Raw genomic sequence first — 24,419 nt, 5'->3', positions numbered from 1 at the left:
GTGTGTATCACCACTGAAGCTCTTTGGACATAAATGTGCTGCAACAAGCATGTAGTTTCACTGCAGACCTTCCTGTTATATGTAGCTATGTATGTTTGATTGATGATGACTGCAGTGCTGTGGGAGTCTTGGGAAAATTCCCTGTTTATTCTGCACTTTCTCCAGAGTCAGCCCCGATCCGCAGGCAGTTTGATTTATACTGGGATCCAAGATGCTTTACACCAGTGCGCTCCAACTGGGAGTGTGTTGGTCTCTCACACTCAGCAAGCACGTTTTTACACATAACCAGAAAAACGGCTTCTTAGATGTGGATCCAAATTTTGCAGACCCACATTTTTAAAGCTTTTATGCCGTTCTCGGCCCACGCTCCCACGTCCAGCTGCTAATGGCTGTGCCGACCTGCAAAGAACATATCAAATTATGCAAGAGGGGTCATCAGATGTTACTAATGAAAGCTTTAATCTATGCAAACCCTAATTAAAACCCTGGTTTGGCCTTTATTAAGAATGAGGGTAATTAAAACATTAATTGCCCTGAGGGTGCTATAAGCACATTTCTGACACGTTTGATACTAGGGCCCTCAGTTTAATTGAAAGAAACCATTAAACACAGGCTGCAGCTCTGTGTATTTATTTGGCCAGTGAAGGATTGCAAGACAAAAATCATTATTAATTAATTAACCATTAAACAATCTCTAGATCAGTTTTTTTTTTTTTTTTATATTTGATGCTAAGGACCCCAAAATACAATAAAAACTATGTATTTTTTAATGTTTGAAGACCTATTTTAACTGTATGTAGGGAACGAATTAGTAAATCATGCGCACGATTTAGCAAATCGGGAACGAAATAATAAATCATGCAGAAGATTTAACAAATCGAGGGATCGAATTAGTAAATTGTGCGCACAGTTTAACAAATCGAGGGAACAAATTAGTAAATCATGTGCACAATTTAGCAAATCAAGGGAATGAAATAGTAAATTGCGCACACAATTTAGCAAATCAAGGCAACAAAGTAGTAAATCGTGCACACGGTTTAACAAATCGAGGGATCGAATTAGTAAATTGTGCGCACAGTTTAACAAATCGAAGGAACAAATTAGTAAATCACGTGCACAATTTAGCAAATCGAGGGAACGAATTAGTAAATTGTGCGCACGATTTAACAAATCGAAGGAACAAATTAGTAAATCACGTGCACAATTTATCAAATCGAGGGAACGAATTAGTAAATTGCACGCACGATTTAGCAAATCGAGGGAACGAATTAGTAAATTGTGCGCACGATTTAACAAATCAAGGGAACAAATTAGTAAATCACGTGCACAATTTAGCAAATCGAGGGAACGAATTAGTAAATTGTGCGCACGATTTAACAAATCGAAGGAACAAATTAGTAAATCACGTGCACAATTTAGCAAATCGAGGGAACGAATTAGTAAATTGCACGCACGATTTAGCAAATCGAGGGAACGAATTAGTAATTGTGCGCACGATATAACAAATCAAGGGAACAAATTAGTAAATCACGTGCACAATTTAGCAAATCGAGGGAACGAATTAGTAAATTGCGCACACAATTTAGCAAATCAAGGGAATGAAATAGTAAATTGTGCGCACGATTTAACAAATCAAGGGAACAAATTAGTAAATCACGTGCACAATTTAGCAAATCGAGGCAATGAATTAGTAAATTGCACGCACAATTTAGCAAATCGAGGGAACGAATTAGTAAATTGTGCGCACGATTTAACAAATCAAGGGAACAAATTAGTAAATCACGTGCACAATTTAGCAAATCGAGGGAACGAATTAGTAAATTGTGCGCACGATTTAGCAAATCGAGGCAACGAAATAGTACATTGCGCACACAATGTGCTCACGATTTAATACATTTTTGTGCACAATTTAGCAAATCAAGGCAACAAATTAGTAAATTGTGCTCAGCGTTTAGCAAATCGAGGGAACGAATTAGTAAATTGTGTGCACAATTTAGCAAAACAAGGGAACTAAATAGTAAATCGCGCACATGGTTTAGCAAATCAAGGGAATGAATTAGTAAATTGTGTGCATGATTTAGTGAATCAAGGGAATTAAATAGTAAATCGTGCACACGATTTAGCGAATCAAGGGAACGAAAAAGTAAATAGTGTGCATGATTTAGCAAATCGAGGGAACAAATTAGTTGTATAGTCACACTAAGACAATAACCGACAAAAGACAACTAAAAACACTGGGCTATATATACAAACACAAACAATTAAACAAGACACAGGTGTAAATCATAGGTAACCATAGTACCTCATAAGTAAACAAAGAAACTATGGTGCAATGAAGAAACAGAAACACAGAAACAAAAAGACAACTAAACCAAACATAAACCTGACAAGTAGTGCATGTATATACAGCTATGGAAAAAATTAAGAGACCACTCCAAGTTCAGAACTCAATGTTAAGTGGTCTCTTAATTTTTTCCATAGCTGTATATTTGTAAAAATGTACATTTCTCAATTTTTCTCAGATTCCCCTCTAATCACCAATTTGAATCTAATCACCTGCTCTAGATGACCATTTTTGGCAGACATAGACCCATCTGTAAAGCACTCGGAAACCACTTTGGGTGATACTGTGTGAGCCAAAAAACAACACAGGGTGAGCCAAAAAAAGTCTTTTAAAACTTTCCGCCAAAAAATAACAGGATTGCATCTGACAAGATAGGAAAATACAAAGAAAACATGAAAGAAGGGGAAAAAACAAAATAAAAAGAAAGGTCATGGTTAGTGTACTTGTCATCAAGCCACATTCTATTTCTGGCTCCAAGTCAACGCACAAGTGATTTTTCCCAGCCTTTCTCCTCCACAGATTTCTCACTGCTATGATTACTATATCTGTTAATAATACTTGTGATCCATCATGTATTGTTGTTTGCAGTAAGACTTGTGTTATTAGCACTGCACATCGAGATAAGGTTGTGCTCAAACATATATTTAAGGATGACACCCTCATGTAATGCACCCTCTCTGTGCTGTCTGAGTAATGGTAGGGTATTTCTGCTAGTGCTGGCTGTTAGCACTCTCCTAGAACTAATGAAAAAGGCCCCGTTTCATTTAAGGAAAGTGGCGCCATAATAGGCCTTCATCCTAGAGAGTGCTTTTTCAGGTAGCGGGATGGTCTGCTGAAACACAAGAGCCTCTCATCATTAATTACACTAAAAGGGAGGCTGTGCCTTTAAAAAAAAAAGTATGGCCATTTTAGTATGCACATGGGAACCTTGAATTTATTTAGTTTGAATGCACTTTAAAAACAGGATTTTGTTGAAAAGCCCCTTTTGATGCTAATATTTCTTCTTTCAGTGCAATAAAAACTGTGAACCTTTTAAGTTTTAAGAGAGCGCTTTCGTACGAATGTTTGTGTGCCGAGTGTCAATATGTGGATGAAAGGCTCGATTGTGAATGTTTCTGATTAAGTTCAGAGATGACGCTATGTTTGTTTTTCTTCCAAGGGGCTCGGGGAGGCTTCAGCGCGGGGGACGAGCATGGAAGGAGACTGCCTCAGCTGCATCAAGTACCTCATGTTTGTCTTCAACTTCCTTATCTTTGTGAGTATTTATCTGCCCGCCTTTGACATACACTTCTCATTTGATCTACCAGAGAAGCATAAAGGGAAAGAGACAGACTACTCATAGAAAAATGAATGTGAGAAAAGAATGGAACTCAAGTTAAACAGCCTGTCACCTTTTTGATGTTTGTTTTCTCTAGAATGCATATTTCCTAGACAAGTAAGTGCTTGTGAGTGTTACCAAGATGGCCAATTACACTCTAAAAAGTAATTCAGGGGACATGTTAACACAACTTAAATAAATGCATGGTTGCAAGTTAAAAATTCTAATTTATTGTTTTAATTGTATGTTTTAAGTTGTAAACATTATTTTGTTGAGTTATGTTAAGTTGATCATTACATCAACTTAATTTTTTTAAAAGGCAATTAACGCAGAAATTTGAGTTTAAATTACAGACAATATTAAGTTGTAGTAACATAATGAAATTGTCTTGATAATTTTGTAAATTAGGCAGTGGATTTCTAGTTCCCAGCATGCTTTACATAGGACTGGAGAATAAATGTTGAAATTAAATGTTATTTTATGTGTTTTTTAAGTGGAGGGAAAGACCTGTTAGTGTTTAATACAATTAAAACAGTTTCTGTAATGTTGAAGTTTTTGTGGTTACCATTGTGCTGAAGAGTACATGAAGGTAAACACTATTGACTCTATAAGCAATGATTGCGCTAATGCCAGTGATAAATAATATCTTACTTGTCCATTAAATATACACGTTAAATGAGTTATGTTAGCATGTGTTGATTTGTAAGATTAATTGGTTCCAGGGCTACAACTACAATTTGTTTGAGTAATTAACTTAAAAATTTGTGTTTATGCTACAAATTATTAAGTTCCTCTAACTCAGTGCAGCTTGTTGGTTGAATGTACACTCTAAAAAATGCTGGGTTAAAAACAACACAAGTTGGGCTGAAAATGGACAAACCCAGGTTTGGGTCGTTTTATTTAACTCTACTATTGTTTAAAAATGACTGTATATCTTGGTTAAAATGAACCCAAAGTATGTTTGAAACTAACATTTATTAATATGTTTAATAAATTAATGTTTATTAATGTTTAATGAATAATAATTAAACAATAAACATTTTATTAAATTGGTTATTAATAAATGTTCACCTTTTGATTATTATTGTTGCATCTAGTAATTATGTGTCTGATTTTTAATTTCCAACCTATCTTGGGTTCATTTTAAGCCAGCCATATAGTAATTATTAAACAATAGTTGAGTTAAATAAAACTGCCCAGCAAACATTTAACCCAACCACTGGGTTTGTCCATTTTCAACCCAACTTGAGTTGCACTGTAAGTTGTTGTTGCAAACTGTTGCATTAATTTATTTTGCTGAAACATTATTTTTTTAGAGTGTAGTTTAAGCTTAAAAAGTCAGACTATTAAGACTGACTATTGTTTTTTATGTTCGAGCTCTGACCTTTCAAAAGTTTGGGGTCAATTTTATTTTTAAAGACATTCTTTTATTCAAAAAGGATGCATTAAATAGATTTTTATGTCACAAAATGTCTATTTTAAATAAAAAACATTCTATCTATCAAAGATTCCAGAAAAAATTGTATCACAGTTTCCACAAAAAATTCAGTAGCACAGCTGTTTTCAAGAGCAGCAAATCAGCATATTAGAATGATTTCTGAAGGACCATGTGACACTGAAGACTGGAGTAATGATGCTGAAAATTCAGCTTGTGGCTTGAAATATCATATCCGTTATACATTCACCTTGCACACTGTTATGATTCACAGATTTATAGCAGAACAACTACTTGTTTAAACATTTAAAAACAAAATAGGGGAAGAGACAGAGAGAGAAAGGGGAAGAGACAGAAAGTGCTTCTTTGATCATCTATCTAGGTTGACGACAAAAATGCCCACTGTGGGATTGACACAGACAGAGAAAGATTTGAACTCATTTCGTTTGACTGAATTAATTACCTCCTAACAGCGAGAATAATGTGATGTACACATGTTCAATGCCAACAATAAAGTAGCTTGTTTTGTTTTTTTTTCCGTTTTTTTTTTTTAAAATAAATGCTAATATAATTCTCTGAAATCCATTTAATGAGCTAAAAACAGCTGCTCATATTTATTCAACCATAAAAACTATTAAAACATCTATTTAGTGATACTGTCAAGCTGTTTATTGAATCTGTTTATGACAGAAATAGCTGCTGTGACAGGACTCCGCTTGACAGACTCATTGCTAATGCCATCCATGAAAAGAATTCCAGGTTTGGCTCACAGGAGAGAGAGACTGAGGAGCATGTTTTTGTGTGAGGCTCTTATCTTAAAACCCACCATACAAACCCACACACACACACACATGCTGCTTAATCACCAGTCTGGTGTCTGCCTTCATCTGTGTGTGTGTGTGTGTGTGTGTGTGTTTGTGAGCAATGGGATGGTGGAAGGGTATCACTTTGACAGGTAGAGGATTGTGGGAAGCTGCAAAAGAAACAGCAGCATTTCCCAGCCCCCACTCGGCTGTCTTTGACCCGCCTGTTAAAACTCCTTGTGCTCCTCTATCCGTTCACCTTCCCCCTCCTCCCTGGAAGCGTTCACTTTCAGTAGCCGTTTACTCAAAAATGATTTATTTTCAGCAGTAGAGCCCATTAGTATTCTCTCTGCTCGTGGCACGTTAACCTTTGTGTTCACTTTACCAAGTAATGTGCGAACAACTCAGCAATTTGTGGTGCACAATAATTTTTCATGTTTATCAGGATCATTAATCCTGCACTGCAAAAGAATCAGCAATCATCATTATTTGTTTTCCAGTTTAAAAAAAAAAAAAGTATGTTTTTTGATATGAGGACATAAAGTGGATATTATTGGACATTGCTTTCAGAAAATGTGTCTTGAATATAAGAGTGTATTTTGTTTTGTTTTCCTTTTTTTTTTAAGCTGTTTTAAGCATTCACTAAAAAACAAATACCAAAGGCAAAACATGTTTTTCTGGACACATACCAAAGTATTGTGTATCATGTATAGGTATCATGTAAAAAGTATGGAACATGAATATGATAATAACAAGAAAGCAAAAGGGCTTTTATGATTTTTTTTTTCCTTATGAAACATTAAAGTCATTGTGAACTGGAAGTTGCGACCAAGTTTACTTCAGTATTGTGGTGTATTTTCCATATGAAACAGAATTTTGAATGAGAAAAATAGAGGGCGTGGCTTGTTTTTTCCCGCTGGGAATTGATTGGATCTAGAAAAGTGGGCGTTCCGTTCTGTTCGCTGTCAAAAGCTCGCAGCAAACTGACAGTTGAAGAGGATGTTCTATTCAAAACTGATGAAGGAAGGCCATTTTAGAGAGGAACTACATTTTCAGATTTAAAAGATTACAAAGACAAAAAATGTTTTTGTGAATCTCAGCTTGCATGGATGAATTGTTCACCAAAAGACTAATAAAGTTGTCTGGCTATCACCAGACCAAGCTCAATTTAAAATTGAACATTGAACACTGGAGAGTCTGCTATGTATTTTCTACTGCACAAGAGGCGTGGTCAACGAGCATTATTCACGCAATTGGATAGTCCTTAAACCAATCAGATCAACGATCCGGGTGACGTACTTTGCAGAGCGACGCAAAAACTCCAGACAGGTTTAGTTTGTATTAGTTTGTAGCATTGCAGGTTGTGCAAAAAAAAAAACCTGAAAGTGAGTGGTATTTACACCCACCCGAGCGATTTGTTTGCTAAACTAAAGAAGTCATTCAGCATCATCGAGAGGTTAAAGGGAATCAGATTGACGGTCGTGGTTGCCGTCGCTTCTCTATCGTCATTGTGTTATACCCGCCAATAGCGAGCAAGGTGGATAAGCCAGTCTGTGATTGGTTCTCGCAAAAGTGTAACAGAAGCAGTAGAAATTAATGTACGGGTTTCCAGACTGAGTTGCCGGGCGAAATCAAATCACCGGCAGATCAGGCTGGGTTTACCCAGTCTACTAATAAAATGCACAAAGTAAATAGAATCAAGTTTGATTTTGTGCCGACTGTGTTACCGCTGCGCTGTCGGCATCTGTTGCTGTTGGTCGGCGCATGAACATGTTGAGTTGGCATTTGGCGGGTCGTGACATGACATACTGTAATCTGGTGATTGTCTGCATTGGTCGCCATCTGTCACTGCAGCGTGTGTATTGGCCTTTAAAGGGATAGTTCACCCAAAAAATTTAATTCTGTCATCATTTACTCAACCTCAAGTTGTTCCAAACCTGCATGAGTTTCTTTTTTCTGAAGATATTTTGAAGAATGTTGGTAATCGAATAGTTGACATTAGTAGCCATTAGTAGTAGCCATTGACTTCCATAGTAGGAAAATAAATACTATGGACGTCAATGGTTACCATTAACTGTCTGGTTACCGACATTCTGCAAAATATCTTCTTTTGTATTCAGCATTAGAAAAAAACTCATACAAGTTTGGAACAACATGAGGGTGAGTAAATGATGACAATATTTTCATTTTTAGGGGAACTATCCCTTTAAAGGTGCCCTAGAATTAAAAATTGAATTTACCTTGGCATAGTTGAATAACAAGAGTTCAGTACATGGAAATGACATACAGTGAGTCTCAAACTCCATTGTTTCCTCCTTCTTGTGTAAATTTGATTTGTTTAAAAGACCTCCGAAGAACAGGCGAATCTCAACATAACACCGACTGTTACGTAACAGTCGGGATCATTAATATGTACGGCCCCAATATTTGCATATGCCAGCCCATGTTCAAGGCATTAGACAAGGGAAGCCAGTATTAACGTCTGGATCTGTGCACAGCTGAATCATCAGACTAGGTAAGCAAGCAAGGACAACAGCGAAAAATGGCAAATGGAGCAATAATAACTGACATGATCCATGATATCATCATATTTTTTGTGATATTTGTAAACTGTCTTTATAAATGTTTTGTTAGCATGTTGCAAATGTACTGTTAAATGAGGTTAAAGTTACCATCGTTTCTTACTGTATTCACGGAGACAAGACTGTCGTTATTTTCATTTTTTAAACACTTGCAGTCTGTATAATTCATAAACACAACTTCATTCTTTATAAATCTCTCCAACAGTGTGTAATGAATGAAAACTCATTCAGAATCAAATATAAACATCCAAATAAATACTATACTTGCGTGATTAGACAATGCTGCATGACGAACACTTTGTAAAGATCCATTTTGAGGGTTATATTAGCTGTGTGAACTTTGTTTATGCTGTTTAAGACAAGCGCGAGCTCCGGGGATTACCAACGAGAATTTAAAGGGGCCGCAGCCTAAATCGGCTCATATTTAATGATGCCCCAAAATAGGCAGTTAAAAAAAATAATAAAAAAAAATCTATGGGGTATTTTGAGCTGAAACTTCAGACACATTCAGGGGGCACCTTAGACTTATATTAAATCGTTTGAAAAGACATTCTACGGCACCTTTAAGTTGCACTAAAAATAATACTGTGAAAATTAAAATGAATAAAAAGTATAATTAGAATGTTACAAAATCTTGAAATTACATTATTTTGAGTATACTAGAAATCTATTTTGAGGTAAAAAAAAATAAAAATAAACAAAACCCTCTTTGAAAAGGCTCAAGCCCCCTTGAAAAGGCCTACTATGGCCATAAACAGCACCATAACAATTGGCTGGCAAGTGGGGAAGATGCAGAATGTCTGAAATTTAACAAATTGTTTTCTGTAATTTGTAGGGAATTGATTGTAATGTGAAGGGTGTGTGAAGAGGCCCTATGTTAACTGCTCCAATCATAATGAAGATTTATTTTAGATTGCCTGGATCAATATTTGTAGCATTATTTATTGAATTAGTTATTAAGTGTTTACCTAAAGCTAAAGGGATGCTTCACACACACACACACACACACACACACACACACACACACACACACATGTTTGTTTTTGTGAATTGTGGGGACTTTCCATAGACTTCAATGCATTTTACACTGAACAAACTGTACATTCTATCCCCCTACCCTGCCCCTACCCCTAAACCTAACCCTCACAGGAAACTGTGCAAACTTTTACTTTTTCACAAAAACTCATTCTATATGATTTATAAACCCATTTACATTGTGGGGACCGCTGGCTGGTCCCCACGATGTAGGTGAACTCAGGTTTATATTACATCATGGGGACATTTGGTCCCCACAATGTAATATAAACAAAAGCACACACACACACACACACACACACACACACACACACACACACACACACACACACACACACACACACACACACACACACACACATGTTTGTTTTTGTGAATTGTGGGGACTTTCCATAGACTTCAATGCATTTTACACTGAACAAACTGTACATTCTATCCCCCTACCCTGCCCCTACCCCTAAACCTAACCCTCACAGGAAACTGTGCAAACTTTTACTTTTTCACAAAAACTCATTCTATATGATTTATAAACCCATTTACATTGTGGGGACCGCTGGCTGGTCCCCACGATGTAGGTGAACTCAGGTTTATATTACATCATGGGGACATTTGGTCCCCACAATGTAATATAAACAAAAGCACACACACACACACACACACACACACACACACACACACACACACACACACAATAAAACTGTTGCCATTTAATCATTCCAAACCTGTATGACTTTCTTTCTTCTGTGGAACACAAAAGAAGGTACTTTTGAAGAATGTTGGTAACCAAACAGTTTTGGTTACTGTTCCATTGTATTGGACAAAAAAACATTTTGAGACATTTTTCAAAATATTTTTAACATTCCACAGAAGAAAAAAACGTACAGGTTTAGAACTACACGAGGGTGTGTAAATAATGACAATTTTTGTGTGAAATTTGCCTTTAAATGTTACTCCTAAAATGTTTTGATAGGTCAAACTATTTGCATATGGTGACAAATGTTGCTGTATTACTTTACCCTTTTATCTATCCTGAGAAAACTTTCCTTATTTTACTGATTAAGTTTAATGAAAATGGAATTTTACTTATCATGCAAATGAGAAGTGTTTTGTGTTATGTAGTAAAAAAGGACACAAACTCTTAAATGGCTGTTTTTTCTTTCTCTCTCCATCTCCTCAGCTGGGCGGCTCCTTCCTCCTCGGTGTTGGGGTGTGGGTAGTGGTGGACCCCACAGGTTTTAGGGAGATAGTGGCAGCCAACCCCCTTCTCTTCACAGGCGTCTACATCATCCTGGCCATGGGGGGCATGCTTTTCCTGCTGGGGTTCCTGGGCTGCTGCGGAGCCATACGAGAAAACAAGTGTCTGCTGCTTTTTGTAAGTCACAGTACAATATGTTTCAAAAACACGTAACCAGTAAAGTTGGTGCCACTTACTGCAGGTTGAAATACAGTTGCAGAATCCGGTTGCCAGTCCTGTTTTATAGTGCTAAACACATTCATCTTCAGTTCACACTTTCAGTTTTAATGTCCCGTTCAAACAGCAACTCAAAAACTGTCTGTATGAACATGCAACGGGAGTCAAACCCATATTCTCTTATCACTAACCTTAAAGCGACAGTGACCAAAGTAATATCGTGATATCAAAGAAACTGGCCACACGATTTAGCAAATGGAGGGAACGAAATAGTAAATCATACGCACGATTTAGCAAATCTTATTGAAACCACCTCCAAAAAAAAATCAGATTTCTTGTGTTTTTTGGCTGTCCAGACCTTAAAAAACCCATTTTGATGAAATCTGCTAATTTTTGTTAGCTGGGAATACGGTTGTCAGACCCAAACACTGACTGTGTGACAAAATCCTCCTCTCTCTGCAGTTCTTCATGCTGATCCTCATTATATTCCTGGCAGAGTTGGCGGCAGCCATTCTCGCCTTCGTCTTCCGGGAACATGTGAGTGACCATGTTGAGACGGATTTATGTTTTCAGTGTCGGTGTGCTGCTAATATCTCTAATATTTCTTATTGGTGTATGTGTGTACAGCTGACCAGAGAATACTTTACTAAGGAACTGAAGAGGCACTACCAAGGCTACAATAACACCGATGTCTTCACATCAACGTGGAACGCCATTATGAACACAGTATGTCTCGTTTTTGTTCCCTAAACTACTGTAGATCAGCATTTACCAAACTTAGGTACCTGTTCATCGACACTTGTTCATCTTAACTCGTCTGTGCATCCCTCTAGTTTGACTGCTGTGGAGTGAACAGCCCCGAAGACTTCGAGGACAGCATCTTTAGGTTCATAAACCCCGGTGAAGTGGTGCCCGAGGCCTGCTGCCGTAGGAATAATCATCACGGAGAAGTCGGCTTCAGTAACAGGGATGAATGCCTGTTAGGCAGCATGCTGTACCGGAACAACAAGGTGGGTTCTCATACTACTGTATACGTCACATCCCTCTGGCCTGGTCTAAAGCTCTAGCTCAAATGTAACTAGAGCAGAAAAACAGGAAGAGGGGAATAGTGTTACCACTCAGCTTCAGCTCTCTCAATGCTGACTAGTGCTTTTCCATGTTCTCAGTGTCTGGGGAATGTGAGCGTGTGAGAGAGTTCTGTGAAAGCGAGCCGGGGCAGTAAAACTTGAGTAATAGTCATGCAGATCTGTACTAAAAAGTTACAATTGGGCTTTCAGCTGAACATTTTCTCATGTTCTGATTCTTGTATTGTGGACTCATCAAACAATGCAAATTTGGTCATTTGCTCACTTCCATGTATTCCAAACCCATATGAGCAGCATCTATGAAATACATAATTAGATATTTGAAGACTCTTCAGACAGTTCATAGTGCTTAGCTTTAAAAAATCAAGAAAAAATGACACTATAAAAGAGTCCATATGATTTTTGTGCTATATTCCAAGTCATCTGGAGTCGTTGTGTGGAGAGCCGGCTGCCAGTTGCATAACTATCCACGCTAGCCATGTTTCCATCCACCCATTTTTATGCGCATTTTGGGATATCGCATAAAAAAATGCTGGATGGAAAAGCCAAGATACACATAAATTTAAAAAATGTGCATAAAAAACGTATGTGCTCAATTGAGTCGGATAATTTTATATCCGATAAGAAGACATGTGCATAAACTATGATGGAAACACATTTACCAAATAAATTCTGCAACAAAAAACTCATGTGACTGCATCAACAGAGGATGTATTTGGATAACTTGACTGACTAATCACATCGCACAGCATCTCAAATGTTGTTTTAGTTATTCTGAAATGCAGAAAGTCTGTCATCAGAATGATTTGGTTTAATTCCCTCCCAGAAGCGTCTCACATGATTGCGTTCACAAACACCAGCATCCGAACGCAAGAGAACATGACGGCGTTTGTTGCGTTTCATCCGTGTTCTCTGAGACGACAGTCATTTATGATGGTGGACAAAAGAGCCGCAGTTTCTTGCAGGAACTTTCCTTTATTATTATGTGCCAATTTCCCAGGAAGCGACAATTTTGTATGGAAACGCTGCTTTATTGGCAAATGTTTTATGCGATATTCCAATTTTGCGCAAAAGTTAAGTTTTGTAACATTGGATGAAAACATAGTTATGATAAGACTGTTTTGAAAACTAGTTTGACCAACCGATCTTTTTTTTTTTTATGTAACTGATTTTAAAAAGTTATGCCCTGTCTTGAAGAAACAGTTAGACTAGTTTAAGCAGTTTATGCAACCGGCCACAGATCAGTGAGTCAATTTGATTCTTTATTAAATCATCCAGTCCAGTTCAAATCTTCCAAGTCTCAAGTCAAATATATTTGTATAGCTCATTTCACAATAGACATTGTTTCAAAGCAGATCAATGCCTATAATGTCTATGATACCTTTGTGAGTTACCATGTTTTACGGCTTTGCAATATGCCAAAATATAAAGATGATACAAGTGATCTTCCAGATCTAGCTGTATTGTATTTATGGTGTTGTCACACTGTGACACACTTCTGCTCACCAAGGTTGCATTTATTTAATGGAAAATTCAGTAAAAACAATATTGTGAAATATTATTACAATTTAAGAGAACTGTTTTCTTTTTGAATGCATTTTAAAAAGTTTTTTAATTTCTTGTGAGGGCAAAGCTGAATTTTCAGCATCATTACTCCAGTCTTCAGTGTCACATGATCCTTCAGAAATCATTCTAATATGCTGATTTGCTGCTCAAGAATGATTTCTTAATACTATTTAAAACAGTTTTTAATTTTTATGGAAGGCGTGATAAACTGCCATTCAAAATTTTAGGGTACGATTTTTTTAAAAATTAAATTAATATTTTACTTCAACAAGGATACATTAAATTGTTTAAAAGTGACAGTAAATACATTTATAATGTTACAAACAATATCTATTTCAAATAAATGCATGAATAAATAATCAATACTATTCATCAAAGAATCTTAAAAAAATGCATCATGGTTTCTACAAAAATGTTGAGCAGCAAAAACTGTTTTCAACATTGATATAATAAGAACCATTAATAATTGAGCACCAATAATAACTGATAATATTTAAGCACCAATAATAATTGATGATAACTAAGCACCAAATGGTCGAATATAGTGCACAAGTCATATGAGGGTGTGTTTTTTTTTATGTATTATAATTATTATTATTTAGCTTTCAAGACAACATGTAGGTGAGTAGATAATGGCATAATTTAACAAAACTGTATAAACTAAAATGTTTTTCTTATGTCTCTGTTTGGATCTGCAGGGCTGCTATTCAGCGGTTGTAGACTACTTTGAGATGTACATCTATGTTGCTGGTGCCCTGGCTATTGTTGTGCTCACGATTGAGGTACAGTATTACATTATGTCCGTTTCATTGATATTATCTCAGAGAATTGACATGAGACAGATCTTGAAGAAATGGCCACAGATACACTAGTTTGAGTTTTAACAGAAGAGAGACAGACCTTTTCTTTGAATCGCTGCTGCCCTCATGTGGTAATGTGCTGGAGGCAGACAGCTGAATCGACTTGAAATAATCATGCTGTGTACAATACAAATTTAAAACAACCATATTAATTTAGCAGAAAAGCTGAATAAAGCTTTTTTTAACATGCAAAGGCCCAAAGAATCAAACTGAAGATCTTAAGATCTGTGACACAAAACTGTTTAAATGATTCAGAATTGTTTGTTTACTTTCCTATGATTGAACATTAAAAGGTTTGTGTTTCTTTTCTCAACAGCTTTTTGCCATGGTGTTTGCCATGTGTCTGTTCAGGGGAATCCAATAGATCAAGTTCACCGAAAGACTTTTTCAAAAAAGGAAAACACCTCAAAAGAAAACTGAACCACTTTTCAAAGAATGTTTTACTCCATTTTATATCTCTAAAACGATTAAGGAACAACAAAAAAAAAGAAAAGAAAAAAAAAAAGAATCATTGACCTGTACTTCACAGCTGGACCTTTGAGGTACAAGGTAACAAAAATAAAACATTGACGAAAAAAAAGAACATTCTTTGAATACTAAGAAGATTTAATGGGCTTTTTGTCAGAAAGTCCATGCGTAATTTCGACCAGGTGTTAAATAGACCAGATAAAGCCTGAAAAACAGATGAAGAAGGTGCTGCACTGATTTTGGATGAAGAATATTTATACTGAGTAATGCTGGCTTGTTTGTATAGGCTTTTGTGCTTTTAGTAAAAAAGAAAAAAAAAACAACAACACACCAAACCACTTTCCTCTCACCAATACATTACCACAGTCATTGAATGCAAGCTTTCACAAGCACATTATATTAGTGTTGTATAGTCATGTGAATTTACATTTTTATCTATTCCTGTGTGTTTGTACTTGTATTTATTACTTTGTGGGGTCCAGAAGACCCAACAAAGTACGAAAGATACAGAATGTTTGACTTTGTAAGTAACTTAAGACACATTTTTAAAATGTTGAAACATTCTTATATATATATATATGTTATAAGAATATATATATATATATATATATATATATATATATATATATATATATATATATATATATATATATATATATATATATATATAAGAATGTTAAAATTACGTTAGGTTCCTGTAACGGGTAGGTTTAGATATAGTGCAGGGATGGGCCATACTATAGTGACTTTTAAGATTTTGTCAAACATTCTTATATATGACTTTTAACTAAAGGACCCCACAATGTCATAAATTCCTCATCTTACTATCTTAGTGGGGTCATTTGGACCCCACAAAGTAGTATAAACAAGGATGTGTGTGTGTGTGTGTGTGTGTGTGTGTGTGTGTGTGTGTGTGTGTGTGTGTGTGTGTGTGTGTGTGTGTGTGTGTGTGTGTGTGTGTGTGTGTGTGTGTGTGTGTGTAGGATGAATGTACCTCTTTCCTGCTTGAAGACCAGCATTTTTTTTTCTTTTTCGTATTGTGATGTTTATTGCAATAGTAATTCTATGTGATTTTAGCTGAAATTGATGTGTATGCATTTGTATTGAAGATAAGACTAACATTAAAGGAATCTCTGATGAACCCTTTTGTTTTGTGTCTCTAAATAAATCATGTCTTTAGGAGTCCAAGGTTTAGTTTAATGGTTTCCACAACCAAAACATAAATAAAAATGTGGCTGTACATACATCATGAAATATTATAGGTCTGCATGGATGCGTGTTTTTTGACCTGCCAAAGCAGACCAACAAGATGACATTAATCTTTTATTTTTCACCTTCATGTATTTGCCTTTATATATATATATATATATATATATATATATATATATATATATATATATATATATATATATATATATATATATATATATATTATATATAGTATTAGTGTATCAGTGTATTTATATACAAGTTTTAGAATTTTGTAGGCCTTAATATATATATTTATATAGTATTAGTGTACAACTTTTCCTAGTCCTACAACTTTTAACAAGTGTCCACATTATTAATATGTCCCATTTTTTGAAACTCAAAAAAGCTTTTGTTGTTGTTGTTAATTGTTTTGATTGACAAGTGTGTTTGTGGAATATTCTTTTTATGCAATAGGTGTTTATTTTGTAGAAAGACATTCATACAGTTTTAAGTGTGGCTTAAGTATTTGGTTTACTGTTATGACATGCAAAAGTAACCATTTGTCATCTCATACATTCTTTAATACATTTTAATATTATTACCGTATTGTATGTCTATCAATACATCTCGACGGATTTAGATGTGTCGAAGTGGTTGGCAGTATTTTGTATTTTATTTATATAGCACCAATTTGTTGTCCAAAGTGCTTCACAGTGCCAAGAGCAAACAAAAGTATAAATAAAATCAAATAAAACTATGTAAAACACACATAACACACATTAAACATCACTTTCCATAATTAGAATTTGCATTCAGACTTAAGCAAATGTGATTTTAACATATCTTTAAAAACAGGTAAAGATTTGATGGATCTAATAGCGACTCGATCACCTTTGTGTTTGTATCTTAGTAACGGCAAGCAGATATTTGTTTTCAGATCTCAAGGATCTGGGCGGAGTAAACGTTACACTATCACCATCCTAGACAGGTAAATAGGCGCTAAATTGTGAATGGCCTTAAAAACAAGTACGAGAATCTTAAAAACAATGCGATAACGCACTGGCAACCACTTCAGTGAACCTAGTTATTCAAAATAACTAGGACAGTACAATACCAACTTTTATAAATTGACAGTTACTGGTTAAAGTAGCCTAACGTTATGTGTTTTGTAAACGGTCCTCGATTAAAGTACAAGCCAGACATAATCACAGCGCTCGAAACAAGGTTGTAACACTTTTGAAATGACAAAAGCGTTAGAAGACTGATTAGATACTTATATTTCATGTGTTAAGTAATGAATTATGGTTTTGTGTTTTAATACAAGAATAAGCTGGCGACGTTATTTACAGTTTGAATGATGCAAGTATGAGAACACTTACATGCAACCGATTTGAAGCGACAAAAATTGAATCACAAATCGTTTATTCATCAAACAGGGCGTGGCATGATGAATCCCCAAATATTTCTTCGCGTTTTTCACGCAAAAGTTCAAGAATCGCTCTCTCTCCTTCAAAAAGTAGCTACAGTAACACATTTGCACTGTGAATTAGCGCTGAGGAGAAGCCACGCCCACGTAGTGTTTCGAACCAATAGGGTACTGGCTTTAGTACTGTCGAAATTAGCATAGAAACACACGTTCATGAACTGGCTACAGAGTTCTATAATGTCATCATAATGTATGTGTAAGCATTTGGGCAAAAACTACAAGCCTTACTTTGCTCATCCTGCAGCTCACTCACAACAGCGAATATGGGACAACTCAATTCATGTTGTAAGCCAGCAATAAAGGATTGTGATAGTGTGTACAAATACCATCACTGTACACCAGCACAATCTTCCACAAGTAAAGTGGAAAACCATCCACATCCAATTGTAGATGGTAAAACGGAGAGAGAAAGGAAGGAGGATGCTTTTAAAAAGAAGAGAAGGTTTTTGAAGTGGGCCTTTTCTCATCGAAGAGGTGGCAAAAAATACCTCAAGACCACCCCAGGCAAGGGTAGTGAGGAAAACCAGGATACTGAGGCAGCCGAAACACCATCAGACGGTCCATCTGCAAGAAGTTCTGATGGTAAATAACATGACTATGTTATGAGAATCTGTAACTTACACACTGAAAAATAACAGTTGTTTATCAGAATTCTGATATTCAGAACATGACATTTATTTTACACAAGTCTTTAACAAATAGAAATATTTCAATTATTTTAATATGAAATTCTGAATGTGTCGATATGAAATATTTAATGAAAGCTTTTCATTAATTACAATAAGTATCTTAGTTGCAGTGATCAGTATCCAATATTTAACTTTTGGTATCATTCTCCTATATTTAGATCATATTTCTCTCCAGCATGTCATCCTAACTGTAGAGAACCATGATCGTCAAGATCTTTTTACCAGTAATCCTAAAGTCCTTCCCACTGGCCAGCCTGAGGCTGATGATAATTGCCTCCATCTTACTGTTCCCGAATGGAGCGACAACATCCTCCCCACTCCAATCCACTCTGCTTTTGACTGGAGCACTGATGTCCTCCCCGCTCCAGTCTGCTCTGCATCTGATTGGAGTGCTGATGTCCAACCCACTCCACTTCACTCCACGCCTGATTGGAGCGCTGACATCTTTCCCGCTCCTGACAGCTCTGCATCTGACTGGAGCGTCAATGTCGAACCCACTCCAGTTTGCTCTGCGCCAGATTTGAGTGTTAATATCTTTCCCACTCCTCTCAGCTCTCAGTCTGATTCAAGCACTGACATTCTCCCCGCTCCTGACCACTCTGTGCCTGACTGGAGCACTGATGTCTTCACTGCTTCTGTCCGCTCTCCATCTGAATGGAGCTCCAACATTCTCCCCACTCCTGACCACTCTGTGCCTGACTGGAGCACTGATGTCTTCACTGCTTCTGTCCGCTCTCCATCTGAATGGAGCTCCAACATTCTCCCCACTCCTGACCACTCTGTGCCTGACTGGAGCACTGATGTCTTCACTGCTTCTGTCCGCTCTCCATCTGAATGGAGCTCCAACATTCTCCCCACTCCTGACCACTCTGTGCCTGACTGGAGCACTGATGTCTTCACTGCTTCTGTCCGCTCTCCATCTGAATGGAGCTCCAACATTCTCCCCACTCCTGACCACTCTGTGCCTGACTGGAGCACTGATGTCTTCACTGCTTCTGTCCGCTCTCCATCTGAATGGAGCTCCAACATTTTCCCCGCTCCTGTCTACTCTGGGTCTGACTGGAGTCTCGATGTCCTCCCCGCTCCAGTCTGCTCTGCATCCTATTGGAGTGCTGATGTCCAACCCACTCCATATCACTCCATGCCTGATTGGAGTGCTGACATCTTTCCCACTCCTGACAGCTCTGCATCTGACTGGAGCGCCGATGTCGAACCCACTCCAGTTTTCTCTGCGCCAGATTTGAGTGTCAAAATCCTTTCCACTCCTCTCAGCTCTCCATGTGATTCAAGCACTGACAATCTCCCTGCTCCTGTCCACTCTGTTTCTGTCCGCTCTCCATCTGATTGGAGCATCAATATTTTACAGACATCAGCGCCTACTGCATCTGACTGGAGTGTCAACATACTTCAAGCTCCACCCCGATCTGTGTCAGACTGGAGTGTTGATGTTCTGCAAACATCAATCAGTACAACAGAGGACATTGTGTCTTTGGAGAATGATGGGAAAGTGGCGACAAGAATTGAGGGTCAGTTTACTGGCACCACACACATTTTTGATATAATATATGCAAATATTACCACCATTTTATGTCTTCTTTTGGACATTGTCTTTCTTGTCCTGATGAAATGTCACTGCTTGTTTATATTTTAACAGTAATCAATTCTCAACACTACAAAATTGGCAATTTGCTGGGCAAAGGAGGTTTCGGAGCAGTATATGAAGGGAGTCGTTTGGAAGATGGCGTCAAGGTTTCCTCTTTTTTGTACTAACAATATTTAGTTAGAAAATAATTTAGTCTTATCCTCATCCTTGTGATATCTCACTCTATCCTTTACAAAGCCTCTTAGTGTATCATATGTCCACTGATAAGAGCACCTGTAAAACTAGTCAGACTAACAAAACATGCTCTACATAATTTTAAAATCATGCATGGAATTTAAATTTGTGAAACTTTTGGTTTGTTTTTTGTTCTACAGGTAGCAGTGAAATTTGTTACAAAGACAGAGAATGTGGTTTATATCAACATTGTAAGTAGGCTATGCTCTGTTTTTTCTCAGTTACTGTTTTCAGTTTCACACCTCTTATATTAATATAAACTACATAGACAAATTGTCTACAGATTCCCTATTTGGGAAACCACCTCCATGTACCAAAAAATGTTCTGTCTCCTAGCCGGGGCATCCCAAACCCCTCCCAGTAGAGGTCGCTCTGTTGATTCTTGCCAATGAAGGTCCCAGAGTTTCTGAGATCATCGAACTCCTGGACTGGAAGGATCGACCCGACGATTACATCATGGTCTTAGAGCGGCCCTCACCTTGTGAGGACTTGTTTGGTGTCGCAGAGCGCCACGGAGGCTTCATCAATGAGGAGTTAGCACAGGTTGTCATGAGGCAGGCAACCCACGCTGCACTCATGTGCTGCCAACGTGGCGTGCTACATGGCGACATCAAACTCGAGAATCTGCTGTTTAACAAGGACACCTTTGAAGTAAAGCTGATCGACTTCGGGTGCGGTGATCTCCTTGTGAACTCACCATATAATTTGTTTATAGGTACGTATTATCCTTCAGATTCTCAATCTATTGTGTCAAGTCAGGAGCATCAAATCTTTTTTCTTTTTTTTTGGTAATGCACACTTGCACGTCAGACTAAATTTCTTTGATTCAGGCACAGATCTGTACTGCCCGCCTGAGTATACAATAGAGGGACAGTACCATGGTGAGCCAGCGACAGTGTGGTCGCTTGGTGTACTATTGTTTTCATTGGTGTGTGGGGATTATCCATCTGACACTGACCTGGATGTCATCAATGCAAATCTCTGGTCCAAATCTGGCTTATCAAAAGGTGAGCATTTTATCACAGCTAAATGGCCAATTGTAATTCTGAATCAAAATCTTTCATCACTGAGAATAACTTTATCAAAGAGAAAAGAAGTGAAGTTTAAGGTAATAATCTTTTATACAGAATGCTGCCATTTGATTGGTTGTCTCCTGCAATATAATCCTGAGCAGCGGATTCAGTTAGACAAGATCCTCCTTCACGACTGGCTTAAGGTATTAAAACTTTATCTATTGTGAAAGCTAAAGTTGCCCATTCAAATCTGTTCTAATTGTGTTATATTAACAGAGTAAACTTTGTTTCAGGTCACAGATGTGGAGGAGACACTGTAAATAGGTTCATTAAAATGACAGGAACCTCTCAGGCTGCTCCTTTCACAGCTGCCCCAGATGTTCTTGTCAAAGCCAGTACACCAACGTACAACTCTCTTCCAGAGCACCCTGCACCCTGTCCCATCTGTTGTCTTGGCTGCCCCAGGCCTAGAGCTCCCTTTAATGGCTGCAACCTAACCAGTGCCCAAGACCACCCCAGTCCAGATCCCTCATGATAGCCTCCCCAGATGTTAATGCTACTGCCCCCAAAGGGAGTTCTTTGTCACAGTCTGCTTGCTCCCTGAGTTGCCATCTCAGCTGCACCATCCCCAGAGCTCCCTCTTTCAGTCTCCCAGTCTCAAAGCTCAAGTCCTAGAGAAATTAGCCAGTGCTGAACACCACTCCAGTCCAAAAGCTCTCTCTTTCTCTTGACATCCAGATCCCAAAGGATCCATCTGGCCTCTCCAGATGTTAATGCCACTGTCGCCAAATAGACAGCAGTGGCATTAACATCTGGGGTATCATCAGAATATGAATGGTCCCTGAGTTGTCGCCTCAACTGCCCCAGAGTTCCCTTTCTTTGCCACCTTGTCCCAGAGCTCCAGTCCCAGATAAACTACCCAGTGCTCAAGACCGCCCCAGTCCAAGAGCTCTCTCTCTCTTTCAGGCCATCTAGATCCCTCACGATGCCCTCCCCAGATATCAGTGCCGCCTGCCCCAAAGAGACAGCAGTGGCATTAACATCTAGGGCAACTTCAGAGTTTTTTGTCATAGTGTGCTTGCTCCCTGAGTTGCCGTCTCAGCTGCACCATACTCAGAGCTCCCTCTTTCAGTCTCCTGGTCTCAAAGCTCCAGTCCTAAATTAGCCAGTCCAAAAGCTCTCTCTTTCTCTTGCCATCCAGATCCCAAAGGATCCATCTGGCCTCTCTAGATGCTTATGCCACTGCCACCAAATAGACAGCAGTGGCATTAACATCTGGGGCATCATCAGAGTATGAATGGTCCCTGAGTTGTTGCCTCAACTGCCCCAGAGTTCCCTTTCTTTGCCACCTTGTCCCAGAGGTGACACTCACTCCCGCACTCTCTCTTGGGCCATCCTGATCCCAAAAGGTCCAATCATAGCTTCTTCCTTTCAGAGATCCTGGTTGCTGTCCTGGCTGTCACAGTTCCAGGGCTCCCTGTCTCTGCCACCCCAAGCCTGCACTGGGCTCTATTGTAAATAAACAGATGATATGCATTAACTGAATGATTGTTTCTATAACAACAGTATTACTAATGCTCAATTAAATCATTTTTGTCTGGGATTTTAAACATTTACCCTCAGAGAAGAAGCATGCAGCTCACCTGGAAGCAGGTAATTATTTCAGAAAAGGTCGTGACTCTACTGAGCCCACACCACGTCTTTCATGTTTTTTTTTTTCCCAAAGTGGGTATTTAATAGATCTAAACATTCAGGTTTTGACATACACATTCAGCAATAAATAACTTGATCTAACTGCAAATGTGAAATGTCTAAAGTGAGCTTATAAGGCACATTTGTGCCATTAAAGCCTGCCTCTATATAAATTCACCTGACCTGCATGCCTTTGTTCCTCTAGACTAGAGTACTTATAGGAAACCCATACCTGATTTAATGAAGTTAACAACAGACCACATTAAGACAAATGTCATCGGTATTTCAGTGTTGGAGTGAGTGATAGGATTTGGCCTAGAGTAGGAGTGTTTGAATGTTTCTAGCCATTTTGACATTTATATAGAAACAACTATATGTGAGGACTAAGTTACAGTTCTTTTAACTGCTAATTTTCACAGGTAAGTGGTATATTTTCAAAACTCTTTGTACAAAACTGATCACACGTAGCAGCTAATCAGTAACTCAAAACTTGCTGTTGTTCTTGCATTAAGCTTGTGCTGTGCATGTTTCTGAAATATGACAGATTTTTCTGAGACAGAAAAAAACAAAACAATATCTTCTATGCTAGGCTGTGGCAAACGAGTACAAAGAACGTGGTTACAACTTCAGTAGAATTCTAATAATATTCTGTGTAGATACAGCCCAGGTTTGTTGCTTTTGTGAATTCTTTGTTTTTATATTACCTGTAAATGAGATGTCTGCTGCCCTCATGTGGCTGTGAGATGAAGCACAATTATTTCACACCACCGTTAAAAAGGTAATTGCAGTTAGCAAAGTCTTATAAAATAAAATAAAATAATATTCCTGTAATATGATCATACTTCTGCAGATTGTTAGAAATGGAAAATATATCACTTTGGATGTCTTCTGAGAGATCATGGCTCATGGATCTCATGGAAATTCTGCATCATTTTCCATGAAAGCAAAGGTTTCTATTTGTCTATTTTTGGGGGAACTATCCCTTTAATTTCACACACACACAATGAAGGCAGCTCATATGAAAGTTAATAGTATTGCGTAAAAAAGAAAAATACATATTAAATCTTTTGCAACATCTTGAAATATAAGAAAAGGGCAGCGTTTCATGGCCTAATAGACTTCTTTTTTTTTTACTGTGTGTGCAAGGAAGATTTAAATAATGTGATCTAGTGGATTAAACTGCCAATAAAGTGCCAGTATTTTCCAGGTACAGAACCTCCCTGACATATAAAAAAGTTTTTTGTGCTTTTCTCCTATTTTCTGCATTCTATCACCCTACACTTTGTCTTAAGTCGTACAAACTCCTTTATCTTTGTCTGCGTTTGGTTTTCTGTTTGTGCGTGTGAGAAGGGGAGAGTTTAGCAAAGCCCAAAGGAATAAAACTCTGCCAGAAATGTAAGAAGAGCGAAGGGATTGGACCGTTCAGGGAGTGAGAAAGTAAAAATGGGTTGTGCAAGTGCCAGACATCTTCCCTGATGGATTCATTTGGGAGAGATCCAGCCTCATCTGGAAGGCTGTCAGGTCCCACTGGAGGTTTTATTGGGTGACAAGCATTGTGTTGGCTGTCTCCTTACAGCTCTGGATGCAGACCAAAACCATTGCTC

General features: G+C 37.8%; 1 protein-coding gene across 3 annotated transcripts in view; it reads left to right on the top strand.

The window, feature by feature from the left end:
• The window catches only part of tspan18b (tetraspanin 18b), a 59,065-nt gene extending 44,118 nt beyond the window's left edge, over nt 1–14,947 (top strand). For all 3 annotated transcript variants that reach the window (XM_067389426.1, XM_067389428.1, XM_067389427.1), the window contains exons 3-9: nt 3,504–3,599; nt 10,695–10,889; nt 11,391–11,465; nt 11,556–11,654; nt 11,762–11,938; nt 14,278–14,361; nt 14,756–14,947. In XM_067389426.1, coding sequence (XP_067245527.1) covers nt 3,504–3,599; nt 10,695–10,889; nt 11,391–11,465; nt 11,556–11,654; nt 11,762–11,938; nt 14,278–14,361; nt 14,756–14,803 — 774 coding nt within the window. In that variant the 3' untranslated portion in view covers nt 14,804–14,947. The remainder of the gene's footprint in view (nt 1–3,503; nt 3,600–10,694; nt 10,890–11,390; nt 11,466–11,555; nt 11,655–11,761; nt 11,939–14,277; nt 14,362–14,755) is intronic.
• Nucleotides 14,948–24,419: the final 9,472 nt, after the last annotated feature.

Source organism: Chanodichthys erythropterus, chromosome 7 (assembly GCF_024489055.1).
Source record: "Chanodichthys erythropterus isolate Z2021 chromosome 7, ASM2448905v1, whole genome shotgun sequence".
In the NCBI taxonomy this organism is placed as follows: Eukaryota; Metazoa; Chordata; class Actinopteri; order Cypriniformes; family Xenocyprididae; genus Chanodichthys; species Chanodichthys erythropterus.
The sequence above is the reverse complement of the archived record's forward strand: the minus strand, read 5'-3'. Positions and strand labels throughout refer to the sequence as shown.